At 46.2% G+C, this 26,559-nt stretch overlaps 1 protein-coding gene across 1 annotated transcript in view; it reads left to right on the top strand.

Annotated features, from left to right (window-relative positions):
• Window positions 1–26,559, top strand: part of LOC146809061 (B-cell receptor CD22-like) — a 656,591-nt gene that overhangs the window by 248,266 nt on the left and 381,766 nt on the right. The window contains exon 4 of the mRNA XM_085615863.1: window positions 22,508–22,801. Coding sequence (XP_085471989.1) covers window positions 22,508–22,801 — 294 coding nt within the window. The remainder of the gene's footprint in view (window positions 1–22,507; window positions 22,802–26,559) is intronic.

The following is a 26,559-nucleotide window of genomic DNA, read 5'->3' as shown; positions in this document are numbered from 1 at the left end:
GACATTCCCCATAGAAGCTACACTGTACACGGCCCCCGTGGGTCCCCTGTGTCACTACCTTCGGTGGTTCCTTGGGGTCCCAGCGATTCTACAGGCTCTAGGCCTTATGTCTAGTTAAGTCGTGGTTTTTATAGCACTATTTTAGTATATGGTTTGGCTCGCCCCTAGGGCCTGACGTGTGTTTGTGCTATATTACTGTGATTATTGAAGTGTAACTTATGTGTTTTGACCTCTAGTCTCATAAAGAGACTAGGAGGGTGTGTTTAATAATAAATACATATATTTTATATATATACCTGGTGTGGATATCTTTCATTTAGTGACTCAAGAGATTATAGACTGGTAAAACAAGCTGCTGCACATTCCTTCAAGACTTAGCCTGAAGGCTGCTCTCCATAGCTACCACTAGGATAGCTTTCAATAAAGGTTGTCTTTAACCTATAACCAATAAGGGGTTGTTTGGACTGATACAAGGTGCCAACTATTACTAGTGGACAGCATATACCAGGCCAACTTCTCACACATCAGACAGTCTGGATGGCTGCCATGCTCCCGATCGTGGCTCAATACGTGGATGCCAGATGCTCTCCGGGGGTCCCGTGTGGTCCGATTTTGGTTTTTGGACCGACGACGGTGTAATTCGCTGGTTGTTCCTCCATGATGCCTCTTGGCAACCTGGGGGTAACGAGGTGCAGATCATCGGGCTCTTCTGTCCTGTAGTGCACACACCATTCGGGTCGAACCAGTCTTCTGGATTCAAAACTTCTTGTCTTCCGTGTGGCCGGTAAGTTCTGTTTGTGTTTCGGTATCTTTCTGTTCTTCCTGGGGGGGGGAGACGAGGATTTTCTCCAATTTGTGATCCTGGCGTTTGGAGCTCCGGATAAAAGCTCCTTTCCCACCGCCAAGTGCTATAGTACTCTGTCTGTCCCTCACACGCTTTCTCTATAGCGGTCTCTATATTTAGCCCTCTATGCCTTTTTCTACCTTGCTTTATTGCTGTGTTCATCTCTTGCACTCTCCATCTCTTCCCTGGTCTGTCTCTTACTCTTCAGCACTATGTGGTCATCTCTCGGATTCTCTTGGTCTTTGGCTCTATCTGACTCTCTCACTCTTTCTTCTCGCCTCTGTTTCTCTTCTCTGGCTGTGGATTCCAGCCTCTCGCACGCTTTCTTTAGTTATCTGTCTCTCTTACTTGTGTTTGCACTGTCTGTTTTCTCCCCTCTTTGTCTCTCGCCCACTCTCTTTCGCTCTGTCTGTCTCTCACTGCCTCTCGTCATGGAGCTCCGCCTGTCCATCTCTGAGTCTCTTTATCTTTTACTGTGTCTCCCTCTCGATTTCCTTCTTCCAAACTGCCCTTATCTCACTCTTTAACTCTCTCTCCCAGTTTATAAAAGTCTCATTAGCTTTGACTGCTTGTCTCTGCCTAAAGCTATATGTATCTGTTTCTGCCCCTTTCTCTCCAGGTCTCTCTCCCCACCCCTCTACGTCCCACTCTCTGTGCCACTATCTCTGTCCATGCCTCCTTGACACTCTCTGCCTCTTTCTACCTCCTGTAGTTACCTGCCTCGGTGCTGCTCGTCCTGCGCGTGGGAGTGGGAGTAGGAGTGCGTGTTGGGGGGAGAGGGGGTGAAGAGGGAGGGGGGTACAGTTTATAATATCCCAACTCTTCAGGAATTTAAGAACCTCAATTGAGGTTAGCGACTATTTAGCGGCAGCGGGCTAAACAACAGATAATGTTTGACCGGTGCCCGGATAAAGTGCTTACAGACACAAATCTCAGGGGTTACATCTGACCTGCATCTGAAAAACATCTTTTCTCATCATGGCAACTTTTTACTGTGCCACTGGATTCAAGCTAGCCTGGCTGGTGAAGGGTAATACCCAGAAACCGGTCAAAGGATGCTTGTTTCCGGTCCAGGGAGGACCTGGCTTGACAGTTCAGTCTGGACTGTTCCCATGAGGCACAGGGTCAAGACTGATTTTCATATGACTGGGTCTAAACTGGGGTGGCATGGTGAGCAAAAGAACGATGGATTTAACCCAGATCTCTTGACTAGGGGTGAATGTATGATTCATTCAGCATTCCGTCCATCATTTGTTTGCATAGCACTTTTCATCCTAAGTGGGATGGGTATGCCCAGACGTGGGTCCCTTCCTCACTGTACCAATGGATTAAGCTAGCCTGGCTAATGAAGGGTAATACCCAGAAATCGGTCCCAGTATGCTTGTTTCTGATCCAGGGAGGACCTGGCTTGGCAGTTCAGTCTGGACTGTTCCCATGAGGCACAGGGTCAAGACTGATTTGCATATGGTTGGGTCTAAAATGGGGTGGCATGGGGAGCAGATGAACAATGGATTTAACCCAGATCTCTTGAATGGGGGTCAATGTATGATTCATTCAACATTCCATTCATCATTTGTTTGCGTAGCACTTTTCACCCTAAGTGGGATGGGTATGCCCAGACGTTGGTCTCTTGCTCACTGTGCCACTGGATTCAAGCTAGCCTGGCTGATGAAGGGTAATACCCAGAAATCGTTCCCAGGATGCGTTTTTCCGGTCCAGGGAGGACCTGGATTGGCAGTTCAGTCTGGACTGTTCTCATGAGGCACAGTGTCATGACTGATTTGCATATGGCTGGGTCTAAACTGGGGTGGCATGGTGAGCAAAAGAGCGATGGATTTAACCCAGATGTCTTGACCTGCGCGTTATACCATACTCAATATTAATGACACCCTAACACCTCCCCACATATGGTGTAGTTCCTGCTCAGAGTCCAGCACAGAACCACATGGTAGTAGTGCGTATGACATCAATATGCTGTAGCATCTAGCAAGGGTTGAAGAAGGAGAGGTGTTGCTCGGAGCTGTGGATAGCTCTGTTATCACTCGCTTAACCTACTCATGCGTCGCCTGGACAAGAAACTTACATTTGGAAAGTGCTAACTTAGAGGAGAGGTCACTTTAGCATAAGGCTGTGTTTAGGTGTGCTATTTACCCTAGGACTTTGATCTGTAACTTCAGGGTCATAACTTTCACCATGGCAGCACTGCGGAAATTCCCAAAAACATATGTGATCTACGAACTTGCTTTCATCATATCTGAATCATTTGTGATACAACTTGGGGAAACTGTTGCTTGATCACCTAATAGCATCTCTAGGACTCCACTGGACTTTAGCAACAATTTTGCCAAGAAATCCAGACTCCTGTGGGATGGGCTTTTCAATTGTTAGGGAAGAGGATTTTTCAGCCAGTGTGGCCATTAGAGGGGGTTAACAATATCACCTGTATCAATATACAGGGCTGAAGGATTGAAACTTCCCCTGAGTCACCCAAATTGCCCTAGACTCCTATCCCCAGTAAGAGTCACTTGCAATTGAAGATTGCTACATGTTCATACGCACAGCAATGGGACACCCCAGCCAGCTGCAACAACAAGCACATACACCACACAAATTCAACTATTAAGAATGCTAGAACCACGTAAGAACTGAAAATAAACCCTGTCTAATATCAATTCTGATTTATTTTGAGGCAATAGGGTGGCATATCCTTATGAGGTAGGGCAACTCTTGAAGGGGGCCTGACGGCCTAGAAGGTGTATTGTCTATATTACGAGTTCCAGAATGCACCAGGGCAGCTATCCAGAAGTGTCTTGTTTGGGATAATCTCACAACTAGTAGATCTCTGTCTAGCCCACAGTAAATTTGTAAATACATTGTCCTGTACCATGATATGTATAATAGAATAAACTGCTTATATATTTGGATAAAGATAAACATTACTTGATGTTTGAGTTATTATGTGCTAATAACATTATACAGGGCTGAGAGTTTCTTTCTCCACACCACCTCCATGAGTAAGTCTTGGATTATCGCTCATCTTTTCTTTCCAGAGGATCAATTGCTGAAGGGGTGCCCCCGGTACTCAGTTTGTGGTTTAATAGTAAGACCAGCACTGGAATATCAATAGTAAAATACCCCACTTGATTCATGCACAGAAACCAATGTCTCTTGGACCCCTGAACTAGTTCCTACAGTTTCATTGCATGATAATCAATACTGAGCTTGTTTGAAACATACCACGCACTGAATTGTCTTTTACAAGATGCATTTTAAAACTAAACTCAGTATTAATCATTCTATCAGTTTCTTAAAAGCCAGCACTGTTGGCATAAGAATTACTGATTCCATAGGTTACCCATTGTTTTTCACAGCATGCACTCAAGGCAAAAGAAACATACTGAGAGCATGGTCACAGTCAGCATTGTATGTTTTGGGAAGGGTTAAAACATATTCCACTATTACTACGTGTAGAACTGAAAATTTAACACCACCTTTAAACGGCCCAGAGTTCCAGAAGAGCAAGATTAGAAAATCTGGCCACAGCCAGCTAATTTGCCATGTGCATCTTTGGCGGTAAAATAATCTACTCCCATCTATTCGATCTAAACTCACCCGGCTAGCCCACAAGATTTAATCACCAAGATGAAGTGGTATAGCAACCATATACCATAAATGGTGGTAGATCAGCTATCCAATCTAGAATGACTGATCTACAACCACATCTATGCCTGAAAGAGTTTTAAGAACTGCCATAGAAAGGAGGGATAAACCTTTACATAATCGTGAGTTAGTGTCCCTAAGATTCTAAAAACACATACAGTATGTTAGGGATACTATAGGAAAGTGTCTCTTTTGACATGTTTAGCTCCTCCCATTTTGCCTGATGTCTAATGTAATTTAAAACTGTAAGTGTACTAGGTCACTGCCAACCAGGTTACCAGTGCAAGATCTCCTTTCCCTAATACCACAATTAACAGAACCTCTGTTCCCCTGTAAGCCCCTAGTAAATGGTACCCCGGGTACCCAGGGCCTAAGGACCGAAGGAGGTTCCCTGGGAACCCCTCACCCAGACCCAGCAGTAGTGCTATTGCAGGCTGCGTGTCCAGGTACAGGACAATTAAAGAGTCGACATGACACACAGCCCTGTGTGCCCTGCCACCAACACACTGCATAAGATATAGGTAGGCCACCCCTACGGTAGGCATTTAGCCCTAAGACAGAGTGCACTATATCCTATGTGAGGAAATGGCATGAGCTGATATGCCCCTACAGTATTCAGTCCATTCTGGGTGTTGTAAGTGTACAGGGAAGCTAAAGAGAGGGTTGGATACGAGTTTCCTAGCACAATGATGGCTTTACTGATTTCTAAGACGTTTGGTACCAAACATCTCACCTTAATAAATCCTTGCTGATGCCAGTATTTGATTTAATAATAAGTTCACACAGGACACCCTGCTAGAGGGTCCCCTGAAACCTTCCCAACCACTGCTGTGGTCCCTTTCTAGTTTTAGCCAGCCTGCCATCACGAGACATGTTTCTGGACCCCTGGTTAGAAAGCCAGGACTCTCCAGGTCCGGAGACAAAAGCCTGCTCTGGGCGGAGGTGGTCACACCTCCCCCTTGCAGGATCTGACTTGGCAGATGCAGGAACTTGAAAAGACATGCTGCCTTTTAAACCTGCCCCCAGCCGTCTGCTGTTAGAAGCAGATGATGACCTCACAGTCCTACTCCACTCTTGGCAGGAGGACTGGTGGGAAAATTAGGTAAAGTAGGAGGTGGGCCTACCTCCCCCCAGTACTGCCCCTCAGGTGAGACAGATGAGATAAACCCAATTTTTCACAATCCGCCATCTTGAGGATGGGTATAGTAGTCTGCTAGGAATCAGGGTATGCCACCCCTCACGTGGGGTGAGCATAAAGAGGGTGTAGGCATCCTACAGGTAGGCAGCCCATTGGCTACTACCTGACCTCTCCTAATCACGCTTCTAAATCCAGTGTTTAGATGGCTCCGGAGGACCTGACTTCAGATTTGATGGACACAAGATGACGATGGAAGAAGACAGCTGCGGTTCAAGAACTGAGACCCGACGTAGAAGAAATAGGCACAAACCCCCACTGCTGCTAAGGACTTGGGAATTGCAACCTGCTGTCTCTCCTGAAATCTGTAAGTCCTCCAAGAAACCACAGAGCCCTCTAGCCTTCTGCAAATTGCCAAGAACCTCCCATTGGGCTAGAGGCTCAGTTCCCCGGTGTCCTCCGGTAAAGAAACCACTGTAGTGGAGGACCAGCACACTCCAAGTCAACATGACCTACCATCTAAATAAAACCTTGCTGCTTCCCAGGCCTGTTGGTTCATCAGTCTTGTGGAATCGACCCCTGCATGCCTCCATCAACTCGAGGGATCCTCTCAGCACAGCGACCGATGCTGGAAACAGCTCGGCTCTTCATAGCCCGTACCCTCTTGCCAGTGGTGACGATGCCATAAAATGGCAACTTTCGAACGACCGCCTCTTCCAGGGTAGTCTGCTCTGCATCACACCTGTGGCCTGACCACTGCTGGTGATCTCCGAAACCAGTACTCACGACCTCCAGTACCTCCGATCCAGGTCCATCCCAACTGCCTGTGGTACCCGAGGCCTGGCCCCCAATGACCATCATCCTTCAGACCAAGATTGCCTCTGACCTACCAAGGGACCGTGGTCATCCAAAACTCTTTGGCAGAGACCTCCTTCCAGCGACAGCAATGGTAACTCATTTGGCAAACCTGCTCTACCAAGACTCCACACCACCCTCCAGAAAGTGCGACTGCTCGGTTGGGGGTGTTCCGAATCCACTGACTTCCAGTGACCTGCTGCCAGCGACCGCGATGGGTTGGTAACCCGAGTTGGTAGCCGACTGAATATTACAGCTATATCCTTTCATTGCGCTCCCCGCCAGCTGTTATGGTAAATATTTGAGGGTATTGACCACCGATTGCCTAGATACTGAAAGTACAGCATACTTTGAATTGCACTGTATTTATTTTGAGTAACCCAAGTATACAACGTATTTATTCAACTGTACAAAGAATATTTCTGATTTGAAGTCTTGCGTCTCAAAACATATATAAAGATTCCTGTTATTTTTATACAAAATTGGTCTCCGATTTATTCTGGAGTGTGTGTCTCAATTATTGCCTCAGGGAGTACAACAAATGCCTTACACTGTCCGCTGATAAGCCTAACTGCTCGCCCACACTACCACAAAAAGAGAGTTAGTATTATCTAACTGCAGCCTCTATCTTCCTCTAAGGATTTCTCGCACTCTCTACATAGAGTACTTCATTTATTATACAGTACAGATACCATTAATGGAAAGCTGACAGTAAACCTTGACAAAGGCATCAGCAGATGTTCAACTAGAGACTCTTTCCACATCATCTGATGAATTTGTCAATGCCGCATTTGCGGAGTAAACAACCCTGTTGCAATGTCAGATATAACTTCAGCAAAGAAATCTGCAAGGACCTTTTTAATGGTTTGACACCAAATTTTGATTTTGCCACTAATGTGGCGGCCCGTTTTCAATTAAACTGCTTCAAACGGCCAGGCAAGAGTGTCTCTGTTGAAAACAATCAATGCTAGCCATCACACCAAGCATTTGGGTCTTAGCAGATGAGTTAGCATTTTTCATGTTTCAGAAGATAAACTCTCAAAGCAGGATTATGTTTCCCGGCAAGGGACATTCGGCATGGAACAGCTTGGCATTCCCATGCTCTGGAAAAAACACAGCCCAAATACCATCAGAAGGCAGCTCTATATAGGTGGACCTCCTGAGGCTATGTCAGCCAGTGGTCCAGCACCGATAAGTCTGTTCTCACAGAGGAGATAGCTATGAGTCTGTCATCTGAAACGCATTGCTTCCTTTACCTCTAAATAAGATGTGAGAACAGATATGTGTGCAAACACGGCCCATTTTAGAGGCAACAGTCTTAAGTGAGGTGTCGCTGAGTTCCCACACTGCTTAAACCTAAAGGCACACAGGTGATACCATGGGGAAACCTTAACTCATCTTTGGCCACTTAGTAAGATTAAAAAACTTAATAAGAGATGACACAGAGTGCAGATAAAAAATGTAAACGTCTACATGAAATTAAAGATGGAAAATATCATAAAAATGAAGTGAAATGGAAATAAGTGTAAGATTAAGGACAACCCCACAATCTGACCCACAGGAAAGGACTCTTGCTGATAGTAAGTGAGAAACAAAAAAAATGTGAAAAAATGTGAGAGCAGTAACAGACAATCTACCAAAATATGTTAGATTCCCCTTTTGCTCTTTTGCTTGCCCATATCACAACTTTGGTGAAGAAACATTTTGTTGCAAATGAAAGATACCCTCTTGGTAGGCAGGAGTCAGGTAGCCAGTTCATGCAGATGAATAGATTTTAGGTTTATTTAAGGGGATTGCAAGTTAGTTACAGGTTGCAAGTTACGTAAGGGACACCCCACCAAGAGCAGCATCCTCCCTGCTCAGCCCACTTTGTCTAACTGTCAATAGTCTCCAGTCACTCACCAACATTCCGTGACATCAAACACTGGCTGAGCAGAGCTGGGAACAATGGGATTTGCACAGGATACATCCAAAGCATAGCAGATTATATCACTAAAAACCTAAACATATGATAGATTTTAAACTCCTGCATTGGCAGATGTTGTAACTTCACTAAACTGGTGGATGGAAATTCTTCTAGCCAAACTTCAAAATCAGACAATATGTTTCTTCATAGAAGACCAACCTGGACTTAAAGTGCAAGTGAAGTTGTCCAGCAAATGAATGTGGTCGGAATGATGTTGGGGTCTGCCACAGTCAGGCCAAGCACGCTTACAATGTTTTTGAGGCTAAGGGCCACATGCATGTACATTAGAAATTGCCTGGTCCTAATTGTGATTCCATGTGAATCTCAATTAGGAAATTGCAATTGCAAATGTACAAACCCCTATTGAATTCCATTTGCGATTCCCAATGGGTCGCAAATGGGCCTGCATCATTAATATTCATGATGTAGGTCGCAACTAGCGTCCCATTGGGAATCGCAAAAAAAAACCAAAGATGGTGGCCTGTTGGGGACAGCTGACCACCATGTTGTGATTCGGGGGGTCTGTTCATTGTTGGCTATGAGGAGGATTTCCGTTTTGTCTTGGTTGAGTTTCAGATGGTTTTGAGACAGCCATTTTTGGACTTCTATTAGGGTGTCATTGAGTCTTTGCATGTCCGCTATGGTGGAGGTTTCGAGGTAGATCTGGGTGTAATCGGCATAGAGGTGGAAGGGGATATTGGCTTTTTTGAGGATGATGGTGAGTGGCTCCATGTAAATGTTGAACAGTGTGGGTGAGAGGGCTGAACCTTGGGGAACGCCTCTGATTATGGGGTGAAGGTCAGACGTGAAGTTTCTGATTTAATTCTTTGAGAGCGGTTTTGCAGGAAGGAGGTGAACCATTGTTAGACCAACCCTTCTGCTCCTACCCTTTCTCGGAGTACGTTGATGAGCAGTTTCTGGTCGACCGTGTCAAAGGCCGCTAAAAGGTCCAGGAGTATGAGTAGACAGCAGTGGTCCTTGTCCAGTGATTTGTGGACATTGTCAATTACATTCAAGATGGCAGTCTCTGTGCTGCATCCTTTTCTAAATCCCGATTGGTGAGGGCCGATGAGGTTGTTGTTGTCCATGTGATGGGTGAGTTGACGGAGAACACATTTTTCTAGTAGTTTTGCTAGGAATGGGAGATTAGAGACAAGCCTGAAGTTGTTGAGATCGTTAGGGTCAGCAACTGCTTTTTTTAGTAATGGCTAATGACCAATTTTGAGACAGTCAGGCATGATTCCTGTTTCCAGGGAGCTATTTATAATCTCTGACCAGAGTGGGGCTAGGGAGAGTTTGAGTTTTTTAGCCAGTTGAGCAGGGAGGGGGTCCTCAATGTGTGATGAGGGCTTAGATCCGGTAGTCAGTTCAATATTTCAGTTTCAGTAATGGGTTTGAAGGTTAACCAGTTGTTAGTGGATAGCCTGGGTGGGTTCATGTCTTCTTTATTGAGTAGCGGGCCTTCATTTGGGGGACAGAGGTGGTCCTTAAGTGAAAGCTCAATCTTTGATATTTTTTCATTGAAGAAATTGGCAAATTTGTTATATAGGTCTTTGGCGGCCGGAATTGTAGAAGGTGATGCTTTGAATGTTTGCTGTCTGATGATATTAAAGAGTTCTTTGGGGCAGTTTTTAGCATTTTTAAGTGCACCGCAGAAGAAGGTGGATTGTTCATTTATGGTGTGCTTTTCATATTTCCTACGTTCCTTTTTGAGTTGCTCGAGGTGGGTTGTCGAAGGGTTGTTGCGCCAGTCTTTCTGCCGCTCTTAGTTGTCTTCTTTCCAGGTTTAGGTCAGTGTTGACCCACGATCTCGATGGGGGGGTCTTATTTTTTTTCCGTTTCAGGGGGGCTATTTAGTCCAGCATGTCGGTTAGAGCCACATTGTATTGTGAGGTAAGTTCTGTTGTAGACCTGTCGCCTGAATTGGAGGGGAGGAGTGTACTTATCCTTTCTTCTAGTTCTTCGAGGGAGATCTTTCTCAGGTTTCTCGTCCAGTGAAATTGATCACTCGAGCGAGGCGGTCGATGTGTCTTTTGATTGATATGGAAAAGAATGAGATAGTGGTCTGACCAGTCAACAAGGAGGGTACGGTCAATGGTCATTGCATCTTCGTGAGCTATGTTGTGGGTTTGTTCGGTGCAGTGTGGGGTCCATTGTTATTGTGAAGGAGCTCATTTAAAGATTGTATCAGAGGATTGTTAATCTCATTCCAGTGAAGGTTTCAGTCTCCTAGAATTTGGTTGTTAGCGTCTGATAGTGAGCAGTGTGAGATCAGGTCTGCCAGGTGCTCTCCAAATGCGGGAGTGTTGCCTGGTGGGTGGCAGAGGAGGTGACAGTGAAGCATTTTGTTGTCTGACTTTTTAATGGTGGTGGTTAGGTGTTCCAGTGTGTTATATTTGAAGGAGTCCGTTTTTGTTATAGAGATGTTCCTTTTATGTATGATTCGGTCCCCCCACCTCCGTGTTTTTTTCTGGCCTTGTTGATGATTGAGAACCCCGGGGGTATGAGCATATCGAAGATGGGGGATGAGGATTCGTTTAACCATGTTTCTGTGATGAACGTGATGTTTATGTCATGTGTTAGGAGGGTTTCTGCCAGTTCGGTTGCGTGTTTGTATGCAGATCTGCAGTTTATGAGCAAGCAGTTAGTAACCCTCTTGCTGTTGAGTTTCTTATTTGGGGGAGCCATAGGAATATTGGTGAGGTGCACTGGACGTCTCACTGTTCTCGGAGCGGTAAGTTCTCTACCAAATCCAGCGATTACTTGGATCACAGAGCTGGGGGCGACCATTTGAGCTGCTTTATAGGATTCAGTGAGATCCCTCACCTCTTGCATATAAATTGAAGCGCTCGTCCTTTTGTGTCTATGTAGCTGGTTTCTAAGGGGGGTTGTCTTCCATCTGAGTCGTTGGGTTTTGTGGTGGAATCTGTGTTTATTAGGAGTGCCAGTGAGTGTGAGGGGTGGGCGTTGGGTGGTGGAAGTGTTGCGGTTGGATACGATTTTGTTAATACCCTGTATAACTATTTCTAGCTGCTATTCTAGTCGAGCTAATCTTTGGGTTGTATTAATGAAGGGGGGGGTGGGGGAGTTTGGGCTCGGTGTGACCAGAGCCTGGCCATTTATGGCTGGGGTGTGCTTGTTTTTGTTCGGGGATGGGGATAGCTTATCTGTGTGGGTGCGGCTTCTTGTGCTACTAGTGTCTGTGTGGTTTAAAGGGGATATCGCGGGGTGGGTTGGGATAGATTGTTTCGGAAATAGTGCGGCGATTTCACTGGGTTTAGTGCAGGAAGGGAGTTAGGGGCTGTTGTCTGCGGGTCGGTTTCTTTGGTTGCTAGTTGGGGGTACTGGAAAAGGGGGAGACTGGAGAAGGGCTATAGTGTATCATCTCGGATGAGCCTTGTGTTGGGTATGTTTAATAGGGATAATTTGCGTGGGTTGGGGTGAGTTGAAAGGGATGGTGGGGGTGGGGGGGGGATAGGTTGGAAGGTTGGGACTGAATCGATGGATTGGTTTGATGGTTTTCCCGGGACGAATGACTCGAGTATAGGGTTGCATTCGAGTGAGAATGGAATAGATGAGTGAGGGCGAGGCGTAGCATGGGGAAGAGTGAGTTGTAAGTGTCCAGGTCATCATTGTTGCTCGGATCAGGATTGTGCCATTGTTGTAAATGGTCGCAAAGGTGTTGCCGCTGCGTGTGTGGTGGTTAGGTATTAGGAACGTTAGTTTGTAGCTGAGAGGGGTGCTGATAGTTTTAGAGATGTGGAGGTGGGATCTGAGAATGGAGTTGCATCCTGCCGGATTCTGGGTGTGGAAAATAAGATCCATTTTTTGCAAGCCTTTTGAGGAGCAGTGGTAAGTGTCTGCGATTAGTGTTTCTTGGTGCTGTATTATCAACCTGTGTTTAAAATTTATTTTTGCTTTAGTGAGAGTTTGTGAGGGTAGATGACAGAAAAGGAGTTCCGGCCATGGGGTTTTAAGCCTTGTGCTGAGTTGGATCAGAGTGGGGTTAGACTGTCCTGTGATCTATTTGTTCTGTTATGTGGGTGCATTGTTGTTCTCTTGGGGGCTAGGACACAGGGGATGGGAGGAGCCTTCTGAGATAGATGATAATTTTCTGGAGATATTTGTGGACGCCTGCCTTGAGTTTTCCAGCTGGATTTGACTAGAAGGGGTGCTGTATTGGTTGGCAGACTCAGAAATGTTTGTGGACGCCTGCTTTGAGTTTTCCAGCTGAATTAGACAGGAAGGTGTGCTGTACTGGGTGGCAGACTCATTCTAAACAGGTAGTTCTTTGTGTTCGCTTCGTTGGGGTTGTCATGAGGTTAGTTGAGCTGCTCCATTTGTAACCTTGTTGGTCGCCAATTTAGTGTAAGGTACTTAGAGTTTGCCTGTTTGCAGGACCACAATGCTTCAGTTTGCTTGTGGACTGTGCTATGTTGGTTGTTTTTATAGAATTTAGATTATGGTTATTCTCTTAGCCTGAGGTGGTCGATGACTGTGTTGGGTTGTTTGTCTGGGTTGTCCCTTTCTGGAGAAAAAACATCTTGTCATCGGTGAGCCTGGACCTGGGGAGTCGCCATTTTGTAGTCAGGCATTCGGGATGATTGAGTTGGAGCTAGAGGCAGTGGTTGTTTTGATTGGCTCGATGCCTATTGGAGTATTCCGGGGATTAAATGCAGCCACTCCTTGCATTTGGTGGGTCCAGCTTAAATTTTACTGCTCGGCAGCAGGACGTGGTATCCGGTGTGGTTGGTCCCAAATGGATGCCATTTTGGGGTCAGGCTTTTGGGGTGCTAAGCTTGTGGGGCTTAGAGTTGTGGCTTCACGTTCGTTTCGTTGTGGTTGTAGATTTTTATTTATATCCTTATTTATTTGCATGCCTCGTGAGCGCTGTTGGTGCTGGGCACATCATGGCTGTGGGTGACTTCACTTCCGGTATAGCTAGCCCAGTGTGGCCGTCATTTTCGAGTCAGGCCTCCCGGATGTTCCAGTTGTAGGTCTTAAATTTTCGTTATTTGGCTTGGTAGGTTGATTGGAGTGCTTATGGTGGTTGCTGCTTGCGCAGATGGTGGGTCTTAATTTAGGGGCTCAGACATCATTTGTCTGGATTAAAACAGTTACTGTGCTGGTTAGTTAGGTCCCGATCGGTTCCATTTTTGAGTCAGGCACTCCGTGGATTCGCCGGGGCCTCAACGCTGTCCCCTCCGGGCTGCGCGCCATGTGATGAAGCCCTTCCTTGGGGAACCACCATAGCAGATCCGTGTCACTGGCCTCACAAGTTCTCACCGTTGACAGTGTGGTGCCCTTTTTGAGAGTGGGAGACCGGAGGCTTGCATGTGCAGGGTCTCGAACTTCGGCAGCCCCTTCTTCAAGAGCGAAGAGTTCGATGGAGAAAGGATCTGCGAGTGCCTTGGGGCTGTCTTTAGCTGGTTTTCACACAACAGCCTCAAATGCAACTCGGACAAATCCGAAATACTATTCTTCGGATGCCCATCAGAACCAGATTGGCAGGGATGGTGGCCTGCTGACATGTTCCCTCCCACTCAGTCCTCTAAGTGGGCTAAGAACCTGGGGGTTAAAATTGACAACGAGCTCTCGCTCAAATCCCAGGTTTCCACTCTTACGGGAACATGCTTTGGGATACTCAGAATGTTGCGCAAGTTTTTTCCCCTTCTCTCGGAGGAACATCGGAGGATCACTGTTCAGGCACTCATAGGGTCCAGATTGGACTATGCAAATGTCCTATATCTGGGTCTGCCTGAATACCTCCTCCAGCGTTTGCAGGTTACTCAGAACGCTGCTGCTCGTGCAATTTTTGGCCTGCACCGCCGCACCAGTGCCTCCAATCTCCTCGTATCCCTTCACTGGCTTCCGGTGCGGAAGAGGATACTTTTCAAGGCCATGACTCTCGCCCATAAGGCCTTGCATGGCAATGGTGCCAAATATCTTCAGAGGAGGCTGGACTTCTATCGACCTGTACGATCCCTCAGGTCAGAAGCTTTGGCTTTGGCTCGGGTGCCACGCATCAAAAGGGCTCGGCTAGGCGGCCGGTTCTTTAGCTTTCTTGCTCCGCAGCTATGGAATTCCTTACCGGTGTCCTTGAGAAACACCGCTAACCTGCTTGCCTTCAGAAAAGACTTAAAAACCTGGTTGTTCACTGGATAATCTGCCCCCTCTTTAGGCCCCTGCTCTTTTTACCGTTATGTTTTCCAGCTCTTTCTTTGGTCTGGAGCACAAAAGCGCCGGGACACTCCTTTGGAGTAGCCGTTGCGCTATAAAAGTCCCATTTAACATAACATAACATAACATAACTTGGGAATCTTTCGAGGGATGGTAATTCGGCGATCTACTTTGCCACTACCTCATCGCATGTGGGGGCGGCACTATCTGGAAGGGGGGATGCATCATGTAGGAAGGTGCAATCTGACTGCCTGGTTGCCCCCACTTTTTTCCTGGCGATTCAATGGTTTTTTGACTTAGTTTTGATGGAAACCTGCTATTCAGTTCCCCAGGCTATCTGCTTTCTCTTATAAATTGATTGCATGTACTTTAGGTACATTTCAGATTCGATCGGAGGTGCCCTTATAAGTCCCTAGTATATGGTATACTATGTACCCAGGGCATAGGTACCCCAGAGGCCTACCAGGGGCTGAAGCATGTATTATGCCACTCCTGGAAAGCCACCCAAAATTACACCACAGGTTTGCTACTACAGCCTGGGTAAGGTGGAGCATGCACCCCTTACTGTGATATAGGTTACCTATATCACTACATATATACAAACATATAAACCTTTAAGTCACTCCTATGTTAGGCCTTATCAATCCTGAAGGCAGAGTGCTTGGTTCTTATGTGAAAGGGTGCCCATGCAGTAGCAGAGCACCTCTGAAGCATTCGGAGACCCTTTTCTCATGCTGTTTGTAGTGCAGCCTGACAATATACTCTTAAGTGCATTATAACCAAATGGTAAATGCTAACTTTGGACTGGCTGCACGGAAACATGTTGTGTTTGGTGTCAAGCACCTTGGAATCATACCCCCACACCAGTAACTGGTGTGGGAATATGATCCCACCCTTCTAGAGGGAGAGACATGACAGCACTGGTATACCCGGTAGAAACTTAATAGAGCCCTGGCATCACCAAATGGATGCTGCAGCCACAGACACAAGTCTGGCCTACTACTGCTGACCAAAACTCTGGCAGGGGAGGCCTGGACAATAGGTTTCCTGTCACAGGGAGGTGTAACCACCTCCCAGACAGATTTATGTGTATTGGGGCTGGGTGGGAGCACTCTCTGAGTGCTTTGAAGTCCTACAAAGGGGGCACATTTGGTGTCCCTGTGCATAGTCCAGCTCAGACCGGTTCAGGGGCTTCCAGCCCCTGCTCTGGCACGAAACTGGACAAAGGAAATGGGTGTAGCCACCGTTCTTTCCAAACCCTCTCATAAGTGGGACCCCAGAGCTAGTCTAACCCCTCCCTTAGGTATAAGTAAGGAACCTCTGTAACCAGAACTTTAAATTACCCTGGACAAAACTCTGAAGCTGAGTCCTGGACCTTCGACGCTCTGCTCAAGACCAGAGGACTGAAGAAATCTCCCTTGGGGTCAAGGAGTGACTCCCCTACTCGGCAGGCACCAAAGAAGCAATTTGCCGGTCTGTATCATTGAAGCTCCCGCCAGACTCCAAAGTATTTGCAGCCCAGGAAAAGAATTTCCAGACATCTCAGAGGCTGACCCGAGTCCCCAGCAAAGCTGAGACCTGCAGCCCTCGTGAGTAGCGTAGAACCGGAACCCCTGGTCACCGTGCATTTCTGCAAGTGCATTGACGTCTCGACATCTCTTGAAGTCATGCTTGGGCTGACTTTTAGCCCCCACCTCGATCACTGAATCCACCTAAAATTGTTGGCCTCGTCATTCAGAGTGACCCCTGGGCTGCCATTTTGTGTTTCGTCTCGAGGTCCCTTCGCGATCCCTGGTCTGTTGACTGGTGGGTCCCTGAAGGGGTAACTTTGAATTTCCTTGGGCTTCCCTAGTTGCTCCAGACGTGCCCCGACTCCCTACCAAGTGGTGAGTCCCACACACCTTGCTGATCTGCACCGAAGCATTTTTCTCGTTTCTGCGTGGGTTTCTGTTGCCAAGGCTTGTTGTGTCCAATCTGAGCACCGACACTGCAGCACTCGACATCCTTCGTGGGACAGCTCCAATCCAGCTCCTGGTTGTCCTCAACACCTCCTAGTCCTCGTGGCTGAGAAGTTAAGCTTCACCTCTTTCACCTGAAATCACCCGACATCGGTGGGCATCTGTCCATCGCCTTCCTGGTCACTGGCTAGGGACCCAGACTCTGTCCCCTCTGTTTTCAGGTTCTTCTCATCTTCGATCCAGGCTTGGATCTCTTCGGGCACTACGCATCTGCACGGCATCAGCACTTCTTCGCCATCTCCCATTGAAATGGACGACGCGACCCAACACCAAAAGACACCTATGCACCCGGCTTCCCTGGGTGAGGTAACACGAGTTCTCCGGTGCTCCCGTGGGTGCTAGCCCTAGAACTTCCTAAATCCAAAAGGGTTTGGTCCTGACTCATTTCTAAGTGTCCCTAATCTTTAAAAATCTAAACTCGACATTCCCCATAGAAGCTACACTGTACACGGCCCCCGTGGGTCCCCTGTGTCACTACCTTCGGTGGTTCCTTGGGGTCCCAGCGATTCTACAGGCTCTAGGCCTTATGTCTAGTTAAGTCGTGGTTTTTATAGCACTATTTTAGTATATGGTTTGGCTCGCCCCTAGGGCCTGACGTGTGTTTGTGCTATATTACTGTGATTATTGAAGTGTAACTTATGTGTTTTGACCTCTAGTCTCATAAAGAGACTAGGAGGGTGTGTTTAATAATAAATACATATATTTTATATATATACCTGGTGTGGATATCTTTCATTTAGTGACTCAAGAGATTATAGACTGGTAAAACAAGCTGCTGCACATTCCTTCAAGACTTAGCCTGAAGGCTGCTCTCCATAGCTACCACTAGGATAGCTTTCAATAAAGGTTGTCTTTAACCTATAACCAATAAGGGGTTGTTTGGACTGATACAAGGTGCCAACTATTACTAGTGGACAGCATATACCAGGCCAACTTCTCACACATCAGACAGTCTGGATGGCTGCCATGCTCCCGATCGTGGCTCAATACGTGGATGCCAGATGCTCTCCGGGGGTCCCGTGTGGTCCGATTTTGGTTTTTGGACCGACGACGGTGTAATTCGCTGGTTGTTCCTCCATGATGCCTCTTGGCAACCTGGGGGTAACGAGGTGCAGATCATCGGGCTCTTCTGTCCTGTAGTGCACACACCATTCGGGTCGAACCAGTCTTCTGGATTCAAAACTTCTTGTCTTCCGTGTGGCCGGTAAGTTCTGTTTGTGTTTCGGTATCTTTCTGTTCTTCCTGGGGGGGGGAGACGAGGATTTTCTCCAATTTGTGATCCTGGCGTTTGGAGCTCCGGATAAAAGCTCCTTTCCCACCGCCAAGTGCTATAGTACTCTGTCTGTCCCTCACTCGCTTTCTCTATAGCGGTCTCTATATTTAGCCCTCTATGCCTTTTTCTACCTTGCTTTATTGCTGTGTTCATCTCTTGCACTCTCCATCTCTTCCCTGGTCTGTCTCTTACTCTTCAGCACTATGTGGTCATCTCTCGGATTCTCTTGGTCTTTGGCTCTATCTGACTCTCTCACTCTTTCTTCTCGCCTCTGTTTCTCTTCTCTGGCTGTGGATTCCAGCCTCTCGCACGCTTTCTTTAGTTATCTGTCTCTCTTACTTGTGTTTGCACTGTCTGTTTTCTCCCCTCTTTGTCTCTCGCCCACTCTCTTTCGCTCTGTCTGTCTCTCACTGCCTCTCGTCATGGAGCTCCGCCTGTCCATCTCTGAGTCTCTTTATCTTTTACTGTGTCTCCCTCTCGATTTCCTTCTTCCAAACTGCCCTTATCTCACTCTTTAACTCTCTCTCCCAGTTTATAAAAGTCTCATTAGCTTTGACTGCTTGTCTCTGCCTAAAGCTATATGTATCTGTTTCTGCCCCTTTCTCTCCAGGTCTCTCTCCCCACCCCTCTACGTCCCACTCTCTGTGCCACTATCTCTGTCCATGCCTCCTTGACACTCTCTGCCTCTTTCTACCTCCTGTAGTTACCTGCCTCGGTGCTGCTCGTCCTGCGCGTGGGAGTGGGAGTAGGAGTGCGTGTTGGGGGGAGAGGGGGTGAAGAGGGAGGGGGGTACAGTTTATAATATCCCAACTCTTCAGGAATTTAAGAACCTCAATTGAGGTTAGCGACTATTTAGCGGCAGCGGGCTAAACAACAGATAATGTTTGACCGGTGCCCGGATAAAGTGCTTACAGACACAAATCTCAGGGGTTACATCTGACCTGCATCTGAAAAACATCTTTTCTCATCACGGCAACTTTTTACTGTGCCACTGGATTCAAGCTAGCCTGGCTGGTGAAGGGTAATACCCAGAAACCGGTCAAAGGATGCTTGTTTCCGGTCCAGGGAGGACCTGGCTTGACAGTTCAGTCTGGACTGTTCCCATGAGGCACAGGGTCAAGACTGATTTTCATATGACTGGGTCTAAACTGGGGTGGCATGGTGAGCAAAAGAACGATGGATTTAACCCAGATCTCTTGACTAGGGGTGAATGTATGATTCATTCAGCATTCCGTCCATCATTTGTTTGCATAGCACTTTTCATCCTAAGTGGGATGGGTATGCCCAGACGTGGGTCCCTTCCTCACTGTACCAATGGATTAAGCTAGCCTGGCTAATGAAGGGTAATACCCAGAAATCGGTCCCAGTATGCTTGTTTCTGATCCAGGGAGGACCTGGCTTGGCAGTTCAGTCTGGACTGTTCCCATGAGGCACAGGGTCAAGACTGATTTGCATATGGTTGGGTCTAAAATGGGGTGGCATGGGGAGCAGATGAACAATGGATTTAACCCAGATCTCTTGAATGGGGGTCAATGTATGATTCATTCAACATTCCATTCATCATTTGTTTGCGTAGCACTTTTCACCCTAAGTGGGATGGGTATGCCCAGACGTTGGTCTCTTGCTCACTGTGCCACTGGATTCAAGCTAGCCTGGCTGATGAAGGGTAATACCCAGAAATCGTTCCCAGGATGCGTTTTTCCGGTCCAGGGAGGACCTGGATTGGCAGTTCAGTCTGGACTGTTCTCATGAGGCACAGGGTCATGACTGATTTGCATATGGCTGGGTCTAAACTGGGGTGGCATGGTGAGCAAAAGAGCGATGGATTTAACCCAGATGTCTTGACTGGGGGTGAATGTATGATTCATTCAGCATTCCGTCTATCATTTGTTTGCATAGCACTTTTCACCATAAGTGGGATGGGTATGCCCAGACATGGGTACCTTGCTCACTGTGCCACTGGATTCAAGTTAGCCTGGCTGATGAAGGGTAATACCTAGAAACCGGTCAAAGGATGCTTGTTTCCTGTCCAGGGAGGACCTGGCTTGGCAGTTCAGTCTGGACTGTTTCCATGAGGCACAGGGTAAAGACTGATTTGCATATGGCTGGGTCTAAACTGGGGTGGCATGGTGAGCAAAAGAGCGATGGATTTAACCCAGATCTCTTAACTGGGGGTGAATGTATGATTCATTCACCATTCCGTCCATCATTTGTTTGCATAGCACTTTTCACCCTAAGTGGGATGGGTATGCCCAGACGTGGGTCCCTTGCTCACTGTGCCTCTGGATTCAAGCTGGCCTGGCTGATGAAGGGTAATACCCAGAAACAGGTCAAAGGATGCTTGTTTCCAGACCGGGGAGGATCTGGCTTGGCAGTTCAGTCTGGACTGTTCCCATGAGGTACAGGGTCAAGACTGATTTGCATATGGCTGGGTCTAAACTGGGGTGGCATGGTGAGCAAAAGAGTGATGGATTTAACCCAGATCTCTTGAATGGGGTGAATATATGATTCATTCAGCATTCCGTCCATCATTTGTTTGCGTCAAACTCTCTACTATAGATGTAAGCATACATAGTAAGTGTGATAGTAAACTTCCCAGCAGGGGTACCCTGAGTATGACCGAGCGATTTGTGCTGCTGAAGGAGTGACTACTGACAAGCATGCAACACTCTCCCAAGTGTGCCCAAACCAGTCTCTGCCCTCGCAGTTGTGGCGTAAGTGAGCCCTTGTGATCTGTGCCTCTGAAAAGTCTTTTGGTATGGTGGTGCCCAAGTGGACTAGACCGCTGAGAGTGAAGCTGCGGTCACAGGTTACTTGATCACTCAGTGCCGGATCGATTCTGGTGTGAACCTGGGCTTCTATTGAAATTCTCAAGGGCATATTATCAAGCCTATTATCGCCGCTTTAGTGGCAGTTTCCTGCCGCTAGAGCGGCGATCATTTTAACGCCGTTCTTGATAATATGCCCCATGGTCTCCCTCCTAGGGATAGCCAGCATAGTACTTTAGCCACATGAAGACACACAAATGAACTCAAAATAGAATTTGTTAGGCAAAATGTACTTTTGTATAGTTCAGTTATGTTGGTATCTAGGAGAGCTTCCAATTAATTAAGTTCTGTTGGAAGCAGGAGTAGACATCACCTCACAAAGTGTATGTAGCATACCTGTAAAATGGGACATCTCCAACAGATCAGCAGCTCCCTCCTCCATTCTTCCATGCCCATAGGCTTCCACGAAGCAAAGCTGACTATCCATAACACAACACAATTTGCCTGTGATTTTGGTGAGAAAATTGTGTCCTAAATAAGCAAGCCCATGGAACAGAAATTATAGATTAGAACTACCAGCAGACAAATAAGGAATTATTCAGTAATCCCAAAGAGGTACCATGATTGATCTGATGGTCAGTGGAATTCGTACATGTTCTTAAAGGTTTGCCCATGGTGGGTACCTCTAATTCAATCTTATCAGCCCTTAAGTGGTCACATCACCACAAATAGAGCAGTTCCAGTTCTGTGAGTGTGTCCAAGTGGCTGATATTTACAGCTAACATCTCGTATAGCTGTACTCAAACATGGAGCTGGCGAAAGAGAACTGACTTCACAGCTTTGTGAAAGGAAAGGAAAATGTAGATATGTCTTACGTACATCAAATGTTGGCTGCAGAGTTTTGCACACAAACAGCAAAAGGAGTTCTTTCCCTACTGGGATTTTCTTCTAGAAAGGATACTCAATATCAGCTGCCCCTCTCTCCAAAGCTCATATGCAGGTTTATGTGCTGAACTGTGTGTGATAGACAGAACTGTTCTGGATGGCAGAATTCATACTGAATCAAGCAGAGTGGTTTGAAGAGACTTCTGCTCTGTTTAAGGTCCACTTGAGTGGCCATGTTACTTTAGAGACAGTTTGTCATGTCCTGGACATTCTCCATACAACCTAATGCATTCTAGGTTTGGTATCCTGGCTTTGCTTCCATCACGATACTCAGAATAGCACACCTGAAAGCATTGATTTATAGTCCTTGATGAGAGGGGTGAGGTGGTGACCCTGTTTACTCGATGTTATGGTTATCATGTTTTTTTTCTGTTCTTCATGTAATTCCCCTATCAGGTTACATTCATTTAGAAGTGGATGTGTGTGATTAATATAGAATGCACATTTTCTAGTATTGGAGAACTGGGGACAAGGATACTGGGAACATGTCATGGCCCCTGCCACCAGTTGTGCCTAGAACCGGATGGACAGGGATGAAGGTCGTGCCCTGTTAAGTCTAAGGTCCAGCAAGTACATTTTCATGAGGAAAGATGAAAAAAGATTAAACAGTGACGTCACAAAATTTACACACCTTGGAGTTTACCCTAATAAGTGCTCAGTGGAAGGAACTGGGCTCTCAGACATGCCAATAATAGAGTGATCACGCTTTTTGTGAAGTCATCTCAAATAAACTTTGCCCTGTTTGATCCAAATACTCCATATTCTGATGCAAAAATATGCCTCCCTTGAGGCCCAAACACAGTTTCAGAGGGAGCTCCTTCATCAGAAGAATAGTCAAATGTGTCCATTTGTGTTTTCTGCAGATACCCCAGCGCAGCCAAAAGTGATCTACCCTCGAACCATGACTGAAGGGGTCCCAGTAGGAATCACCTGCTCAGTGGAGCACACCTGCCCCGCCCACCCTCCTGCCCTGGCATGGGACAAGTTTCATAGGAATGTCAGCGTTTACCACAAAGAAGTTCTGGGCGGAAGATGGAGGACTGTGTTGCAGTTGAATTACACCCCCGCCGCAGAGCATCATAAGGAGGAGTTTGTGTGTTCAGCTACTTACCCCAGTGCCCAATCAGCGTCTATATCGATTAAATTGACCATTCGGTGTAAGTCTTTTAACTTTATATGTTGGGTATGAATATGAACAACACTGAGAAATTGAAATAATACTGTGTTAAAACGTATAATCGCCGTCATTAAAAGTGTGAGCACTGCACAGCCAATGAGATAGTTTCAGAAAACTGGTAAGGGCACACTGATGAAGCTTTCAGTGGCCATGAGCGCTCCATCCCTCCAGTGTCCTCGTTTGCCCTCGCGGCCATAGAGTGTGTTTTTCTTCAATATCAATTTACTGCAGTCTATGAGTAGAGAACAGGGGATCCTGTTGCTGCAACTGCAACCGATTTTATGGGGCTATGCATCCCCCTTAAGGTGCATTGCCGGGCAGGCAGCATGGTACCCAGTGGGGGAGTGCTTGTTTGTAAGGGTGTATTTGCAATGAGTCCAGTGTGGGAAGCATTTGGTGCTTTAGTGGGCTCTTATCTCTCTTGAGTCACAGAGTTTAACAATGTGATAAAGGAAAGACAGGACTGAGATCGAGGGCAGGTGGTCCACAATAAAGCCTGATTATGAGTGGGCTGGTTAATTCTGACCCGTGCAGAAACCCCCTTTTACGCATGGGCACAATTACAAGTTTAAAAGTACTAACGCATCGGATATTTATGTGTTAAATAACTCAACCTTCATTAGATTTCAGCAGGTCAAACCTGCCAAAATTGTATCAAAGAAAAGCATACAGTATTTACAGTATCATGCATATTTTGGTGCATTGAACATCATAATGTGCAGGTCATTTGCCACAAACTCGTAATATCTGCTGTTTATCGCACTGCATAAATAAAGTACGCGGGGTTTTGTTATTTACCAGGTGCGCTAAATAGCACCCATACTCATAATCAGCCCAATACTCTGTTGATTTGAGTTACGCTTCAGGTCACATATGGATTTCTGAATAACTGTCATCCCTTATGGAAGTTGATGACCCAGAAATAGTGTGTTTGTGGCATGTAGTGTTGTATATTCAAATGTGACCACCCTCCTCCCTGAACACCTGCTGCTGTTGCAGATATTTTTCACTTTTTTAGGTTTGATACTTTACTCTACAAAGGCATTTTTCCTGTATTTGTTTGAGATGATTCTTGTTTATCTCTGTCTTTTTTACTTATTCGGTATTGCATAAATACTTTACACATTGCTTTACATTAAGGCATTTGTGACACTTGGGTTAGTTTCTAAGAAACAATGACCTTGCTGACAAAAGATCTTTGTGAGAACACTATCACACCCCCTTGGCATTATGTACAAGGCCTTCCCGAGCATGGTACAAATGTGCTTGTTGTTACGTCTATATGACATCGTAGCTATCTAGGGAATACACTCAATGCGGAGCCTGACTACAATCACAGCCCAAGCAGCCACAGCAAGGATGCCCTTTTCTATATATATCCTTTTGTTTCCAAATACAATAAAAGGAGACGCTTCTGCTGACTTCGAGGGGTCCCTGCATGTTGAAGCTTTCCCTAAGCAGCCGACTGACATCTCCTTGTGGTGAGCAGAGTTTATGACCAAGATAGGTCCTACATTCTTACCCACCAGGTAAAGGGGTTAGATCATCCAGAAGTGGGTTTCTGGTCAGACCGTACACACACCCTAGAAACCTAGGTTAGATTTTGCATTGTAGGAATACGTTAGGTCGGTATAATACTGTATATGTATGCATATATCAGGTGTCTCAACAAAATGGTAGAATTCTTTGTTTTAGTCACTGTTTTGACACTCATAACTTTTGTCTGTTTCTGTCTATTAATCATTGCAGCACACGTTTTCTATGCATGAATCACTACGGTTCAATAAATATTGGAAAATGTCCCTTTGTGTATTCTTTGTACATTTTTCTGAGCGAAAGAGAGCATGAGTGACTGAGCAAAAAGTTCTAGGTATGTCACCATGGTCCCTGAGGGAACAGAGTTGTCATGTTTAATAGTTGCCAGAACTGTTCACCGTGCCTAAGGTTAGGGCGGCTGACAGAGGCACTGTGAGCTAGCTGGCCCAAGGGACAACATATCCTGCGGAGGTGCATGGAATAGGTCTTGCACCATCCTCAGTTGTAGTCCGCAAACACACAGTTCCTACTGATTGGTGGAAACTACACAAGAAAAGAGCAGAGGGGCCAAAATATAACCCTGGCTCACCCCTAGACAAGCGGGCATGAATCAAATAACTCACCTGCTTTACCACACCGAACCCTGGCAGCCAGATTCTCAAGAAGGAAATATAAGAAGTTAAATAGCTCCGTCTACACCCCCAGATCCAGCAGCAGCCAGAGTTTAGTCCTGTTGACACAGTCAAAAGCAGTTGACAGGTCCATAAAGTCCAGGTACAGTGGACAGTGCTTGACGATGGTGTATTTGCCGATTATCAGATTCAGATGTAAGCACTTTTCACTGTTCCCAGGCCCTTACAGAACCCAAACTGATAAGGGCATAAGGTTATTGTCATGCATCCTGGACTTAAGCCGGTTGAAAATCACCCTCCAAATGATTTTCAATGAAATATCAATTAAGGAGATGGGGCGGTAACACTTAATTGAATTACAATCCCCTTTCTTAAAAAATGTGCAAGATGGTAGAAAATTCAGGTAGCTGTCTAACCAGAGAGTTAATAAAAGTGTTCGTTAACAGGGGCCCCCATAGCTCTATGTCACACTTAACCAGGCCCAAAGGGACTCCTTTCGGGCCCAGGGCTTTACCACTGGAACTTTTTCTTATTGCCACAATTACTTCCTCCAACTTGAAATGCAGATTTGGGGAGCCCTCTAGCCTGTCTCTTAGCTGCCCATAGAGCTCCCATCATCATCAAGATGATAGATGATCCTTAAATGAGAATCCCATTCAGGTCCACAGACATTGACACAACGGAGAGAGTTAGATGGAGCATCACTGCATTTGATCCTATTCACCAGCTTCCAGAAAATCTTAGCATTTTTGGTTTCTGAGGCAAATTCTAAGTCATCCCAGTACTTCTGAAGCAGTTCTTTTTTTGTACACCTCATGGTGCATTTATACACCTTGACGGCCTTGCATATTGCTAGGGGGTCCTTAGATTTCTCAGATAGGGCCTTCCTAAGCCTGCGGCTGGCTACAGAGCAATGAATGTCAAACCACCTGTGTCCCTCAGGCTTGTTCTTAACAGGTTGCAACAAGGACTGCCTGATGCACTGATTTAAAGATTTAAAATGACTAGCCATCGCATCCCCTTGCACATCAGACAAACATGACAAAAAGGTCATCAAATGGGATTTCGAAGCGTCCTCAGTGAACCCCTGCCGGATCCTTCAGGTGCCACACCAACCATAGGCCGGCCATTTTGTGTGGTTTAATGGGGAGGGAGGCCTTGTTGGGTACCACCTTAGACACTGGAAAGAGGCCTTCTGGGTAGAGAGCATTATCACTGCTCCATTCGATAGCAAGTGAACCTCGTTGAGCTAACCAAGGTAGTAAGTCGCAAGTTGAAAAGATGTAATCAATAATTGAGGCATGACCATGTCCCCAAAATTTAGGCAATATCTTCTTCTCCTTACAAAGCCACTACATGACATTAGTAAGATCATGTGCAGAAAACAGGTATTTATAAAGACTACAAGTAACATTTGAAAAAGTCATTATTATAAAAACTCACCAGATAAAAGAGAAACTGCTTATAACATCCTTGACCAGTGTGGCCATAAAAGCAGAATTTCCCGACTCAAGAACTGACACATTCACCTTCAAATTAACATTGGCCCACACAGAGAGTCCCCCCTTAG

Source organism: Triturus cristatus, chromosome 7, assembly GCF_964204655.1.
Source record: "Triturus cristatus chromosome 7, aTriCri1.1, whole genome shotgun sequence".
NCBI lineage: Eukaryota > Metazoa > Chordata > Amphibia > Caudata > Salamandridae > Triturus > Triturus cristatus.
Note: the sequence above shows the minus strand (reverse complement) of the source record. Positions and strands in the feature narration are given on the sequence as shown.